Source organism: Elephantulus edwardii, unplaced genomic scaffold (genome assembly GCF_000299155.1).
Source record: "Elephantulus edwardii isolate Elephantulus edwardi_28Jun2011 unplaced genomic scaffold, EleEdw1.0 scaffold00044, whole genome shotgun sequence".
Lineage (NCBI taxonomy): Eukaryota > Metazoa > Chordata > Mammalia > Macroscelidea > Macroscelididae > Elephantulus > Elephantulus edwardii.
In genome coordinates, this window is record NW_006399794.1 from 2,043,575 (window position 1) to 2,059,202 (window position 15,628).

The 15,628-nt window shown below is 35.9% G+C and overlaps 1 protein-coding gene across 2 annotated transcripts in view; it reads right to left on the reverse strand.

Moving 5' to 3' along the window:
• Positions 1 to 15,628, reverse strand: part of USP47 (ubiquitin specific peptidase 47) — a 137,564-nt gene that overhangs the window by 6,878 nt on the left and 115,058 nt on the right. For both annotated transcript variants that reach the window (XM_006885411.1, XM_006885410.1), the window contains 8 exons: positions 14,677 to 14,792; positions 14,170 to 14,289; positions 11,302 to 12,079; positions 6,642 to 6,817; positions 5,300 to 5,380; positions 3,462 to 3,577; positions 2,983 to 3,101; positions 795 to 925 (listed from right to left, as the gene is read on the reverse strand). In XM_006885411.1, coding sequence (XP_006885473.1) covers positions 795 to 925; positions 2,983 to 3,101; positions 3,462 to 3,577; positions 5,300 to 5,380; positions 6,642 to 6,817; positions 11,302 to 12,079; positions 14,170 to 14,289; positions 14,677 to 14,792 — 1,637 coding nt within the window. The remainder of the gene's footprint in view (positions 1 to 794; positions 926 to 2,982; positions 3,102 to 3,461; positions 3,578 to 5,299; positions 5,381 to 6,641; positions 6,818 to 11,301; positions 12,080 to 14,169; positions 14,290 to 14,676; positions 14,793 to 15,628) is intronic.

The following is a 15,628-nucleotide window of genomic DNA, read 5'->3' on the forward strand; positions in this document are numbered from 1 at the left end:
ATAGGAGAAGCCATGAAAAAAATAAAAAAACCAAAGCAAAATATAATCTCAGTCTGTTTTATAGTTATACAATAAAACATTTTATTTCCTACTGATGAGTATTTACTTTTGCAAAACATATCTATAGGCTTAATTAGTTCTGAGACGTGGAGCTAAAAACCTAAATGTTATGGGAAAGTGAACACTGAAAAAAATGTTATTAATTTAAACATCTTTTTTTCAATTGAGTAGCCAACTGTCGTAGGACCAGTGATTAACTCATCTTTTCTCTGGAGATCTTTATAATTCTAACCTTTGCAATACAGAATTGTATATACATACATCTTCAATTATACTTTAGTTGTTCTTTTTAGACATAAAATAATATACTCTAGTAACTATTAATCCTAACTTCTCAGGTTAAAACTTGCACCGCTGTTAAGTCCTTTCTGATTCAGTGACCCTCCAGTGAGTTTGCCAGGCTGTTAAAACTGTACCAAGAGAGACTACCCATCTTTTTCCTGGAGCTGCTGGAGATGTGTAGCCTCTGGTTTAGCAGTACAACTTGTTACAGACTATACAGCCAGAACTTGCTCCCAGGACAAAGCTGATCCATTTCGGAATGTCTGATGGAAATTTTCAAAGCATTAGGAGCTCTAAGAAACAAATACGTTGGAGCACAAAGTGTGGCAGACCCAAACAGAGAAAGGTTGTTGCATCAGTGTTTTGCTCTCCGTGAGTTGCTCTCACTTTCTACACTGTCTTTTAAGAAATCTAAAGGAAACATATATTTTATTTTGTTTAAAAAAACTTACCTTCTCTCTCAGTTCATCAACACTACTGCTTTCTAACACAACTTCCTGGAAGAGATCCAACCTCATCTCTGAAGGTCTCCATCGTCTTGACAAAACTGCAAGCTGTGACATGGACTTCATCTTCTCAATCCCTAAGAACGTGCATGATTATGTGTCAACATCTTACTTTCTCCAATGATTCTTAATTTGACTTTTCCTACAGGGCCTGACTAATCAAAAAACATTTACTTCATGTGTTGTCCTTAAAAAGCTGGCCAAAAAAAGCACGTCAATTATCTAAAGAAATTGTGAGAATGAAATATCTACTATTCTTTATCCAGTTTTAGAAGACATATTCTTGATTCCACTCCTTCCTAATTCCTATTGGATACTGCTCTACCAATGACTCTTTTCTTTGGATCTCCAATCTTAAATCATCCTTACTTTATCCTTTCTATTTCTCTCAAGCTATCATTAAATTGGTGTGTCTTAACCCTTCTCTTTGCACTGATTCTTTAAAATCCAGCTCCATTGTTACCTTCTTTTTGCAGTACCTGGAGCAACTTACACTAATTCAGTCCCTTAGCTACCGATTGATAACTTTAAAATGGACAGTTTTATTTCTCCCATCAGATTACATGTATCTGGAGTGCAACTCTTGACTCTTACTCATCTTTGTAGCAAGTGTCTGGCAAAATACTATGAGTCAATAAATGTTTCTTGCATTTAATCACATTACATTTTTCAATTCTTTATCTGCTTAAATAAACTGATGTAGCTATTCACCAACCACATTTGCTGGCTAATCTCTGCTAATATAGGCTTAGTCCTGCCTTACAAGGGTGTCTTCTATGTCCTACATGAGCTCTTCCTGGCCTGCTTAGACAAAGTGATCTTGTATAAGAGCCCAAGACACTCAGAGAAGGGATCAGAATGTGAAGCACCTGCCTATACATCCTAGTTGTTCCTTGCCTTTCCAGTTAACCTGTCAATTAATCAGAATTTCAACCTCTGGAATGTAAATGGAATTAGACCTGAAAGAGCCTTGATAAGATGTTAACATCATTAAATTCTCAAAAGTGATCAAGCCAGAACCAATTCACCACAGACCTTCTAGTGGGTTTTCAGGGGCAGTAAAATGCACTGGGAGTGGGAGATGGGGGAGGAGACAGTTCATCTTTGTTCTCAGAGCAGCTGGTAGATTTGAACTATGTGCCTTGAGTTAGCAGCAACTCCTTACTATTAAGCTCACTTAAAAATTATCATAATCTTAAATAAAAAATCAGATCTTACAATACTTTAATTTCCAAAGGAAAGCAATAGCAATAGGAAAGCACAAAATAATAGAGGACAAGTTACTTACTTTGACATGGTTTCCTAAAAATCAACTCTCCACATTGCCTGGAAGCACTAGTGGCATAGAAGGTAAGCAACTGCACTACCAACAAGGCAGTTGTTTTGAATCCACCAGCTGATTTGTGAGAGAAAGATGGGCAATCTCCTCCATGCGATCCCCAGTCTCTGAAAACTCACTGGAGGGTCTGCTAGAGCTGATTCTGACTCAATGGCACATCACAACAACCATCACACTACCTCCTCCCAAAACACTAGAGTATCTTAAATATATTGCTATTGATAACTACATCACACCACAGTATCTTAAATATATTGCTATTGATAACTAAAACTGGGATAGATAACAAATGCAAGTGCTCTTTCTTGGGCACTAGTCTCAAAATTTCTGCCAAATTATCACTAGTACCCTGGAGCATGGGTCAGGGTGGGGGAAATCTAATTAAAAAAAAATAAACTAATTAGTAAAAAGGGGTAAGAAAAAATTAGCAACATTTTCTGTAAAAAGTACTAAAAATTTAACAACCCAGCCTTGACGTTGCAATTTCCCTCCAAAGGGGGAATGACTATTATCAAGATTAGAGAAAATCCTTTCAGAGAAAGGAGAAAGAAAATGCAAAGGCCCTCTCAAAAGGAACTTGAGCTGTTAGAACGCAAAGGAAAAACATCTCAGGGAGGGTGTGGAGTTAGGGGAATACTAATGGGGACTTAACCAATGATTCCTTTATGCTAATGAATAAAATTATATTAGATTCTTATTAACTCATTGCTTGATTAATGGGGGGGAAGGACAGATTTTTACTAAATGAAGTAAAAAAAAATTCCGATTATTTCCCCGCAAAAATATTCATAATACCATCAAGAACTTCAAGGAAAACCTCCCAGTTGCTAGAAATATTAATATCTTCTTCATAAATATGATAATCCAAAAAGACAGTGCCAGGATTCTTCCATGTTTTTTTCCTTAGACGAAACCTACAAACATAATAAGATGTTTTTAAATTGTTATAATTTGAAATCCTTAAATTAAGAAAACTGGCCAATATGATGCCTAGGAAAATTAACTCTCTTTAAATAAAAAAAAAAAAATCATAGTTATAAAAATTTTTTTATAAAGTGTACCAAAATGCTCCCAACATTTCATATTTAGTACCCTTCAGAGGATTTTCAAGTAGAATTCTAATATTTTTGCTTAGCTTTAATAAAATTAGTCCTCCATACAAAAATACTCAATAGTCTAGGACTTTTTTAGTTTTGGAAAATCATAGCAATCTATATTTACTAACCATACAGTCTCTTTTCAAATCACTGATAACTGCTCTAATTTGACCTTACCTGTCAATACTGAGCTCTAAGCCACACTGCTCCCTGAGTTGAGGAATTAATTCCTCTTTTGATTGCCGGACAGTCATTCCTTTAGCAAACACAGCATCTAGCAGAAATTTGCATGGCTAAGAATATAAAAACAATCAGTGCTTAAATTACATTCTATAATAAGAAAGAATAAGCCATTTTATTGCTATTTCACAACATGACTAAAAAAAAACTTGAGTTTAGGAGTCTGTCTAGGTTATACTCTGTTCCTAGATATACTACTTACTAGCTGCACTATCTTGGGCGAGTTTATTTACCATTTCAGTACCTCAATTTTCACATCCATAAGGTGGGGATGGTCCCTTTACTAGGTCATTGTGAATATTAAATAGCATAATGCATTTATGTTTCCTTTCCTTTAATAAAATGATCACAATTTTGAAAAGAAAAAGAACCATTTTTATGGAATACATTGAGAGAAACGTATTAAATTCAAATACACTGTCTCAAAGCAAAGGATTCAGAATATACAGAAGCAGAACGAGAGTCAAATTAATTATAAAAGGTCGTATTTTAGAGATGTGATAAATACTTCGCAAAATTAATTTAACAAGTGAAGACCTTTTATGAAAAATTGACCCTTTGTTGCTATTTGGCTTTTCACATCTGTCTAAGTCTACAGTAAGATGTTACAAACACTGTAAAAAACACTACTGGATCTCTGCTTTTTTCTTTTGGAGAGCTGTCACAAACCATACATATGGTGGGCATTAAATTAGTTAATAAACTACTGTCTGTTAGACTCATAGCTGACCTTCCAGCAGGTTTTCAGAAGCTGTAAACTGCACAGGAAGAGAGTGCCTATCTTTCTCACTTGGAACAGCTGGTAGACGCAAACTGTCTGCCTTTGGGTTGGCAGTGCAACTCTTTACTCACTGGGCCAGTTAATAGATCACTCCCCCAAAATGGTGAAATTAAGAACTGAAACTAAGAAAAGACCAAACGACAGTGGCAGTACAGTACAATGGTTAAGACTGTAGATCTTGGACAACATAACTTATTAGTTTCTGAATTCACCATTTATAAGTTGTGTGACTTTGAGCAAGTGAGTGACTTAACCTGTGTTTCAAGTGAGTGACTTAACCTGTGTTTCAATTACTTCATTTACAGAATGGGAGTAATGTAAAGTCTTTATATCACAGAGTCAATTAGTGAGGGTTAAATGAGTTTTTCAAAGGTATTTACAACTTACATGACTCTTTTAGGCTCTTTCTGCTGCACATTGGATTACTCTTGAGTATGAAGTGACTTGATGGTTCTCAACAAATATTAAAAGCATTGTCTGGTACATAGAAAATTCTATTTAAATTATAACTAAGTATTAAAAACTGAGCACAAAATGTAACAAATACAGGCTAACCACCATCATCTGTACCAATATGTAATCGTTCTGAAGAGGCAAGCACAAATGTTAAATGACCTCGAATTGGTTCCAACTCATTGGTGATCCTGTACAACAGAATCAAACACTTTCTAGTCCTGCACTATCTTCACTAACATAATCCCTCTTGACGGCAAAGAGTGGCTTGAAAATTTGGTTGGTTGCTTGAGTTTGTAAATAAAAATGTTATTAGGATATAGCCACTCTGCTTCATTTACAGGCCATGTACTGTTCTGTACTATATTGGCACCACTGAGTTACTGCAATAGAGATTGTGTAGCCCCTAAAGGGAAAACAATTCATAGGAAAAGTCTGTTGAATCTTGCTTTGCAGAATTAAAAAGAAATTGCTCCTAATATAATCACTTCATTACGTTTTCAAAATCCACAAAATGTAACCTCAGAGGGTATTAACTTACCTCTTGTTCATTGACTAAAAGCTGGTATACTTTAACTCTGTATTCTCCTTTTTTAAGTGCTCTTCCCAGTCTAATTGTAATCTATAAATCAAAGACATTTTTTTTAGATGTACTGTCTCAGTAAAAATCAGCCCATTCTCACAGGATATGAACAGACACTTCACCAAAGAAGACATTCAGATGGCCAACAAGCACATCAAGAAATGTTCAAAATCCCTAGCCCTAAGAGAGATGCAAATCAAAACAACTGTGAGATATCATCTCACCCCAGTAAGAATAGCAAAATTTAATACAACAGCAAGCAACAAATGCTGGCGAGGTTGTGAAGAAACTGGAACCCTTATTCGCTGTTGTTGGGAGTGTAAAATGATGTAACCATTATGGAAAGTGGTGTGGCGCTTTCTCAAAAAGTTGCAAATAGAGATACCATTTGACCCAGCAATTCCACTACTGGGAATTTACCCCAAGGAGACCATAACTGACATCCAAGCAGATACATGCACACCCATGTTCATCATGGCTTTGTTCACAATAGCTAGGAGTTGGAAACAACCTAAGTGCCCATCAACAAACGAATGGATAGAGAAGTTGTGGTATAGTCACACAATGGAATACTACACTGCACTGAAAAACAAGGAACTCATGCAGTACTATTCAAAATGGGTAACCCTGGAGGACATTATGTGAGTGGAATGTCTCGGTCACAGAAGGAAAAATACTGCATTGGTGCCACTGTTGTAGAAAGTGACTGACATCGGGGTTGGGCTAAGACTGAGAAAAACTGGATAGATTATGTATACTGAATTGAAACAGATGAGGGAGAGAACAGTTTAAAAGTGATATATGATAGCATATTATGATTATCACAGGAATCCAGAATTAAGGTTGCATAGCGGAGTGCATTGGGGACAGGTGGGGGGACTGTATACCAATGAAGAAGTTTATCTTTTGCTTTTTGGAGAGAGAAGCGAACTGGGGGGAGGGGGGTAAGGAAAAAAGTGCAACAATGAATGAATGAAAATATGAGATCTTTGTAAATGTTCATTAAAATTAATAAAATAAAAAAACCATCCCATTCTCATTCCACTGTTAAGTTTTGCTTTCCAAAACTCCCTAGTTCTTTGTCCTTTATCTCTGAATGTACAGCACCTAGAAGAGTAACTGACACACAAGTTAACATTTAACAAATGTTTTCATTAAAGCAAAACAAATAACTACTAGGCATAAAAGAAAAAAATGACTTCTTTAGTATATCCCATTTCACCTTATTTGAAAATAGTGCAAGATGTTCTCAAATCTATCATTAAAAGATTCTAATTATTCAAAAATTATTTTAATTAACCTTATTGTCATCTGAAAATGATGAAAGTGTCTCATTTAGTCGAACGCTCTCAAACTCTTGATTGCTGGCATAGACTCGAAAGACCTTGAAGTGAGAAGATAAAACTCCAACAAAGGGCTCTAAATGTTGTTTGAAAGCAGCCAGGGTAATTCTTTTATCAACATGTACCATCAACCCTAAGTTAAAAAACAAAACAGAAACAAACATTAAAAAAATATATATACTTTGCACAGGAATCCAGAATTAAGGTTGCACAGAGAAGTGTACTCAGGGTGGGGGGTGGTGGGTAAGGGATGTGGGACTTGTATACTAATGCAGGAATATTTTTTTTTCTTTTTCTTTTCGGAGGGGGGAGCAAGCTGGTGGGGAGGGGTGGGCAGGGAGAAAAGTGCGACAATGAATAAATGGAAATCCAAAACCTCTGTAAATGTCTATTAAAATTAATTTAAAAATAAAAAATAAATAAATAAAATATGTACTTTGTAATATGCTATAAACAAGAAAATATCCTTCCCCTGTTACCTGACTTGCAGCAAAATAAATAATATAATGTGAATAATGTCAGGTATCACCTGACAATCAGGAAATGAGATGCACTGTGAACATCTGCAGTTAGGGACCTCTCCAAATTACTGAGGAGTAATGATGTCAGTTTGAGGACTAAAGTGCGTCTGATTGAGGCCACAGTCTTTTTGATCACTTGCTATGCATCTGAGAGCTGAACACTGAATAAGGATGACAGAAGAAGAATTGATGCCTTTGAGCTCTGATGTTGGAGAAGAGTACTGAACATCTCACACAGGCCAAAAGAACAAACAAATATAGCTTGGAGAGGGTGCATCTGGAGTGTTCTTTGGAGGCAAGAATGACGAGCCTTTGCCTCACATACTCTGGGCATGTTGCTAGGAGGATATATTCCTTAGAGAGGGATATGATACGTGGAAGGGTAGAGAGTTGGCAAAGGAGATGGAAGACTCTCAAGTAGGTGGACTGACATAGTGACTGCCTAAATGGGATCTAGTATGCCAGTAAGTGTGAGGATGGCACAGGGTAGAACAGGATCCGGTCTTTTGTTCACAGGATCGCTATGGGTCATACTCGGCTCAGTGGCACCTAACAACAACAATCTGAGAGCCTTAACTCTTCTGGGAGATTTTAGTGCTTATCTCCTCCCTCCCTGAATTAAAAACCAAACTTCTAGGAATCCTTTTAAAATAATTACTAAGAATAATATTCATTACACATACACTTCTAATCCTACACAATGATAACAAACCTTGGCTGGGTTTGAAATCTGTTTCCTGTTTACTTACTAGTTACGTGAAATGAACAAATTATCAGTCACATTATCGCTTTCTTTACTTGAAAACTGGAGATGATACTCATACCACCTCACAGGGTTACAACTATGGAGTCACTGAAGTAATATATTTATATGGTAATATATATTTTACCATATTTTAGTACAGGCACACAGGAATTGCTTCAAAATTTACTAGGAAATTTTGCCATAAAATTTCGACCGGAAAAAAATTTCAGGATCAGCATCTGTTGAGCATCTGCTGTGTCACGTGACTGGATAATAAGAAATTATCTCTCCAAGATACTTCCTCACATTGTAATAGATTACCTTTGATGAATTTTATGATTTTTTGTACTGATGCTAACGCTTTTAGTCTCGGTGTCTTATTTTATAGGCTATGTAAGGAGAATTCTTCCTGATGTTCCTACTTATAGCTCCAGCCTTCATTTTCCAGAAAAGTAAAAAAGGAATTGTCTCCTCCTCTTAGAAGGCAGAGAAGGGGTTGACAATTGCCAGGCTGGTTAAGGTCCACAGACCACCTACAGTCCTAAAATACTTCTGGTTCACACTGCTAAGTCACTACAACTCTACGGTTAATGCATTTTTGAGTGGACTTTTCAAATAATGTTCATTAGTCATTTCTCTGGTCATAAAGTCCAAGTTCAATGTAGAAAATGTGGTAAATATTAATTAGAAAACAGTAAAAATAGGGTATTAACAGCAAACAAAATATAAAGATCAACTTAAATACTATTTGATTACTGTCTAAATGAACTGTCCATGCTATACACGTCACTGTGTTTCAAAATTGCTTATTTTAACTTGTCATTTCATCACTCAGAATTACTACCATAAACCGACTTTCAGATTACTGAAGAACTATGATGAACAAACAGGTCTTAGGATAGATAATCTGAAAAATCTTGATGCTGGTTATTCCTATGCCTCTAGAGAGGTCTGGTTGTTTAGAAGGAAAGAATTGTGCTGCCACTGCAAAAGTATGCAGTTTGAAACCACCAGCTGCTCTGAGGGGGAAAAGGATGAACAATCTCCTCCCATGTAATTAACTGTCTCTGAAAACCTGCTGGTCAGTTCACACTTGACAGTACACCACAACAACTACAATTCCTCTGTCTCTAAACAAGTTTTCTAACAGTGAAAAGTATTTTCCAGAGTTTTTAAAGGTCTTATAAATAAATGCTTGTCAAAGCCCAATTTTAAAAAAATCAAACAAAACAAAAAACCATTACTTTTCATTACTACATTTTACTACTTTAAGATAGGAGTAAAACAGTCCAGTATGAATTTTCAATAAGGCTAAAGAGGTCAGCAATTCCCTTTTAAAAGAGTTCATGAACGTTCCTGATCAGTAACATGGTTCTTCATAATGCATTTGAGGTGGCACCACAGAATTTTGCTGGAAATTATAGCTGAAAACTATCATGTAGTCAAATTTTAACACATTATTCTAAAACTTACTTCCAACATTTTCCTGAAAAGGAGGTACTTTTCCTCTAACCTCATGAAGGGTCAAGTATGGTAAGAAAGCATATGGGCTACTTTCACTTTACTATGTATGATTTAGACCCTCAAAAAGCAAAAAAACCGAGAAGAGTGGTAGCAGCTACAGAATGGTGAAATGCGCAGTATACGTACAACCCCAAGAATGTTTGACCCCAGGCAAACGACTGAAAATGTTATAACAGCTGCTTCATCAGAGAAAATGATCTAGTAACATCAATTTCATATAAATCTTAAGACAACAGGAGCCCTAGTAGCACAGCAGATGAAGTGCATGGCCGCTGAGACAAAAGCAGTGGTTTCAACCCCCCTTAGGAGGAAGCTGTCAGTTTTCATAAAGATTTACCATGGGGTAGTTCTGTCCAACAAGATCACTAGGAGTTGGAATCTACTTGTAACACTGGGTTTGGTTTTTGGTGTGGCTAAGATAATTAGATAACATGATGGGGTAAAGTGTCAAACAAATCTAAAGCATCATTATAATAGGTTTCTGTTTTCATTTTGGCCTTCCAGTCTACATTTTCACATTTGAGTTTCTGTAAGATACTTACATGGCTGTCATTTAGTTGTAATGTTATAGACCTAAAGATGTCAAAAATAAAAATGTGTGCATTTTTATACAATACTGACAATTTCTATCAATAGGATTTTGAGATTATCATGTACATTTATAGAGTGTTTTGTGTGCCTTCTATCATCTAGAACCATAAAGTTGGACCTTACCATGTCTAGTTCTAACAGCTTTTATAGACTCTGCTATCTAGTATGGTTTCAGGAAATAATGAGTGGGTAGGCAAATGATGTATGAAGTGTAGAGCTCTCTTCCAGCGGTAAAAGAAGCAAGTGCATTCACTTAGTGGCCTTAAATTCTAGTAATGATTCCACTACTTACTAGCTATATATGTACTTTGGGGAAGTCATTCATCCTTTAGAGCTTCAGTTTTCTTATCTGTCAAATGAGGATATTAATATTTGCTTTATTAATTTCAGAGAAGCTTCAAGTGAGAACAAGTATAAATTTTTTGAAAACTAAAATATAAAAATATAAGGGCTAGTAGTATTATGTCTTGTTACAGACTAATGCAAAATATTTAGTTTTTCAGCTATTTCCCACTGAGAAGAGGTTTTGTATCTTGTACTTAATTCTGCTAATTCTTTGCTGGTTTTGTCCAAGATACGATATACTTTTTTAAAAATGATAATTAAGTTTTACATAATATTGGAGGGTTGTCTGGTTGGTGTTACTTATCTAATAAGTGTGAAATAACATTTAAGATCTCTTCTATCTTTACAAGGTTATCCAATTTGACATTTCCAATTTGTACCTTGCCTGGCACTTCAAAACATCAAATTGGAAAGAAAGAAAACAATTCTCTTTTCTCTTTAGGCTTCTCTGTTAGTTAGAGGAAAGGAGCTGGTGTCTATTTCAGGGGATGGAAGGGAGAGGGGATATACAGAATAAAAAATTTGTATGTGCTAAATATCAAACTTGCTAAAAGGCATAGGCTTTTTATGAGTCTTCATCTACTTTTTAAACTATTATTTTACCCTAATTCTTTCCTACTGTGGAGTACTATAAAGATTTTCTTAGCCTACCAGAGTTCGGACATAATTACTGCCATATAGATATAATGTGCTATATAAGGCTAACAACACTTTTCACTACATATACATCAAAAGCAGACATAAAAGCAACAGAGAAGAATCTTCTAATTCAGGAAGCTACAGGAGATTTTAGATCTAAGTATATAATTCTCAGCTAATTTTTTTTATGGCTAAAAGGTTAAACGAACTGAATGAATGGTACTATTTCAAAGAGCCCTCTGAAGTACATACATTTATGTCCTTCCCCAGAACCTTCTTCTGCAGCATAGGGTTCTGCTTTGAAATACATGTACTGTGTTTCGCCCCTACTCTTGCCACTCTCATCGTATTCACTATCAGTTCCAGAATCTTCTTCCGCTGTATCCCATGTCTCTTTTTTCCCTTCATTTGCTTTAGTTCTTCTACTACTTGTGATACTATGGGAGTCAAGTCCATTAGCCAGAGGGATCTGAGCATTATCTGCATTGCACAAAGTATCACTGCTATGACTGGAGCTAAGAATATCACTGTCCACTGAACTGGTACTCCTGTCATTATTTACATCTGAGTCTGATCGTTCTTCAGACTGAAAATTTTCTGGATCAGAAGTCTGCATATGCTGTTCAAGTTCTCTGTTATCCACAGAAGCTGAAGAGTCTCTCTCATTGAGAGGTGATTCGATGTTTTCAAAGTCACTTGTCTCAGTACTCTTGCTGCTGTCCCCATTATCTCCATCCTGCTGTTGCTGTAGTGACAAACTTTTGAGTTTTTCAGTGCTTTCTTCCAAAATAGCCTCCACAGACTTTAGGCTTCCTACAGGTCCCTTAACTCTTTCACAATCATCATCTATATTACTAGAATCACCCCCAGCTTTTTGGTATGTTGTCCTTTTAGAATAAGATCCTGGGGACTGTTCAGGTAACAAAACAAATAATCTGATTGTATTTGCATGCCGATCCAAGAGTTTCCATAAGTGAGAGTCTGTAAAGGCCATCTGGTAATCCAAAGTCTCAGAACTTTCAACAAATACCTAAAAAGCAAGACAAAAATTACATTACATTATGTTTAACAAAATTCTTATTCATCATAAGAACAGTATCAATATTAATAGGAGACAGTACTTTTGTTAGTCAAACAATCTGGACTGACAAAGAGTCGTTTAACTGTTAGGAAATGAAGTATTAGGATCATATATGTCTCTGAAATGGATCATAAATCCATGTTAAGATACAGTGGACATAAGCATACATTTTCCTTAGTAGGAGGCTAATTTCCAGAAAGTCTTGTATTTAACAGCGACAAGATGGACTGACACTACGGCTTTAGTGGGCTCAAGCAAAACGGATATTTTGAGGAGGGAGAAGGATAGGGCAAGGTTCAGATCTGTTTACTTAGAGTTGCAAGGATTTGTAGTTGACTCGAGGGCACCTAACATGAGGAAATAAAAATTTAGTATGAACACCAATTTATGCAACAAATTGTAATGAACAAACAAAAAAGATAAATACTCTACCAGACTGCTGTATGTAGATGAAAAAGTGAGAAAAGGTGTGAGAAAGGTCAGAGGTTAATAGAAAGATTAATGGAAATCAGAATTATGGGCCAAGTGGGAAAAGTATGATTACATTCTAAGTACTAAAATTAATGTTATAGAATGAAATGTGTATGAATGATTGAAGTGAAAAAGGTGATAAATCAAAGATGTTAAATAAGAAACGTTCTGAATATAATTCATGAAGGGGGCCAATGACATTAGAACAATTATATATGAAAAACTGATGGAACAGATCATTATGAAGACTATATATCATATGAAAAAATAAAAGAACAAGATCAAGATGAATCTTCTCCTACTGAGATAACAGAATAATAGGCAGAGGGAATGCTGTTGGGTGAATTCTCTGTGCTTGATATGACTCTGAGTTTCACTATGAAATACTACTGCCTTACTGGAGAATCAAAAAAATGAACAAAATTCAAGGAATAATGTGGGTAGAAACAGTCATGAAGTCTTCATCAAGGAAGTAGTGCTAACCTGGAACTTGAAAAAATATTACAAGGAGCAAGAGGGAAGAACATTTCAGGTAGATGGTAGTGCAAGAGCAAAGGAAAAGAGGGAGAGGAATTGTGAGATCAAGTTAGGTGAAAGAGAGAAGCTTGATATGACTTCCCTACAATGTCGGAAGAACATGAAAATGTTAAAGGTCATGACCCAGCTACTACTTGGATTATATGCTGAGAAAATGAGAACTGAGGCACAAACTGAAATTTGTACACCAATGTTCATAGCAGCATTATTCACCATTACAAGAATGTGAAAAAAGCTCAGATGTCCAACTACAAACAAATGAATTGAGAAATTATGCTACATTCACACAATGGGATAGCATGCAGCATGCAAGAGCAAGGATTTTATAAATTATTACCTAATCTGGGATGAACTGGAGAGCATTATGCTGAGTGAACTAATTTTAAGGACAAATATTGTATAAAACCATTATTGTAGATTGAGTTTAAGTATCCAAGGGAGGGGGAGGGTGGAAGCAGAGGGATGAGGATGTGCAGGGGGAGGGGAGATTAATCATAGAGTTGTACAATTTGATGGGGAGCTGAGGGAAACTGGAAGAATCTGTTCTAGAAAACAATGTATTTGAATTTTGTAAATAAACTAGTATAATAATAAAAAAAGAGGAAAGAAAAAAATGATCATACACAGATGGCTGTGGTTTCTGTTACTGTATCACTAGTTTTCTGGTTACCCACTATGAATTCCTAGAGGTCACCTGACTTAGAAGGCCTGGATCAGGTCTTTGAATCAGTTAATTCAGGTTTGACCTCCTGCTGAGAATTTACATTTCCAGCCAAGATATCACTGAATCAGAATCGATACTTTACCAAGATCTCTAGATTTACATGTTTACCTAAGAGTTACTTGGTGATTTCTAAGACTTACGTGGGGATCTAGTTAAAACATACATTTTAATAATGAAGTATATCTAGGGTGGAAATACAAAGTGACAGCCAGGCTTACAACGTGTTCAAAGTCCTGATCTGAACTTGATTTCATTTATTATTACCAGTTTAGAAAATAGTTAATTAAAAAGTAAAGACATACTATACCTTGTTACTTCTAAAAAATCCTTCAGCTTTTAGAGTTTTACTGGGCACACTGAGAAGACGCAAATCATTATAACAGCGTTCCAGCACTATTCTCATTGTTTCAGCAGGTAAATGGATAGCCTATAGGAAAGCAATTTTATAAGAAAGTACTCTTAAATAACTTACTTGTAAATATGAGAAAAGAAGGAGATTTACAACGAAAACATTTTTTTTTAATTCTAACAAACAGAACTCAACCTTTTATGTTTGCTGTTTAAAATCTTCCATGAAATAAACTAACGTTACATTTTCAGATCTATGTCTATTTTATGAGCCAGATAAAATATATAGCTTATATACAAAGCTTCATGCTTTCGTACCTTCTTACTTGGCTCAATTCTTTTTCTTCCATTTTTTGAGCTTTTTTGTCTTATAACTATTGGCTCCTGGGGGTAAAGCCTACACATTCATAGCTATCACTGTATACAATGGGTAATCAAAAATTCACTTACCAATTCAGAAACTTACCTTTGATATAAGTTGCTTGAATTCTGTAATTGTCTGATTTAAGTAGGCTCGAACAGTTACAGGAGAAGCTACAGTTTCTGCCTTCAAATCAACAACATGAACTTTCACCATCACTTCTGTCACATGTAAAGACATAGAAACAGAAATTGAGGCTATTTTTTTTTTAAAAGGTAAGTGTTGAACCCACCCATAGCTGACCTGCCAGCAGATTTTCAGAGGCAGTTTGCTGAGAAAGATTGCTCTTCTTTCCCCTGTGAAGCAGCTGCTGGATTTGAACAGCCTATCTTTGGGACTGCACTGCAGTTCCTTATCACTAGACCAACAGATGGGTAATGGGAAATAAGAACTGAGGTAAAGTGCTCGTTCTTTTTGTTTTTTTATTTTATTATTTTGTGTGTGTGGAGCGTCAAATCGGATCTGACTGGTACAGGAGGGGATTGTCCCTCCTTCTCCAGCAGACCATCTGGTGGATTCAAACTGTGTACCTCTGGATTGCAGTGCAACTTCTTGCCACTAGGAAACCAGAGCTCCTTTTTTTTTTTTAAAATTAAATGGCACCAACAACAGTCTTTATTGGTGGCTACAACTCCTGATTCTGAGTGGCGTCCCAAGTCTTGCATCAACTTGGGATGTGAGCTCTGAAAGGGCAAATAGTTTTTTAGTGTCAAGTTTTATGTTTACTTGGTTAAGAATTAAGACTATGTTTCATGTTTCCTGTAGATAGTGTTATTTCTCTCATGTTCTTGTTTTTATCTCCATTGTTAACTAACAAAAAGACTTCAAATTCATTGCCAAATCAGAAAGGACTGATAGCTGACCCATCAGTTGTTTTTCAGAGGCTGTGAGTCACACAAGAGGAGACTGTGCACCTTCCCCCTACAGAGAGCAGCTGCTGGATTCAAACCACCTACTTTTGGGTTGGCAATGCAAATTCCCTACCCACTAGACTACA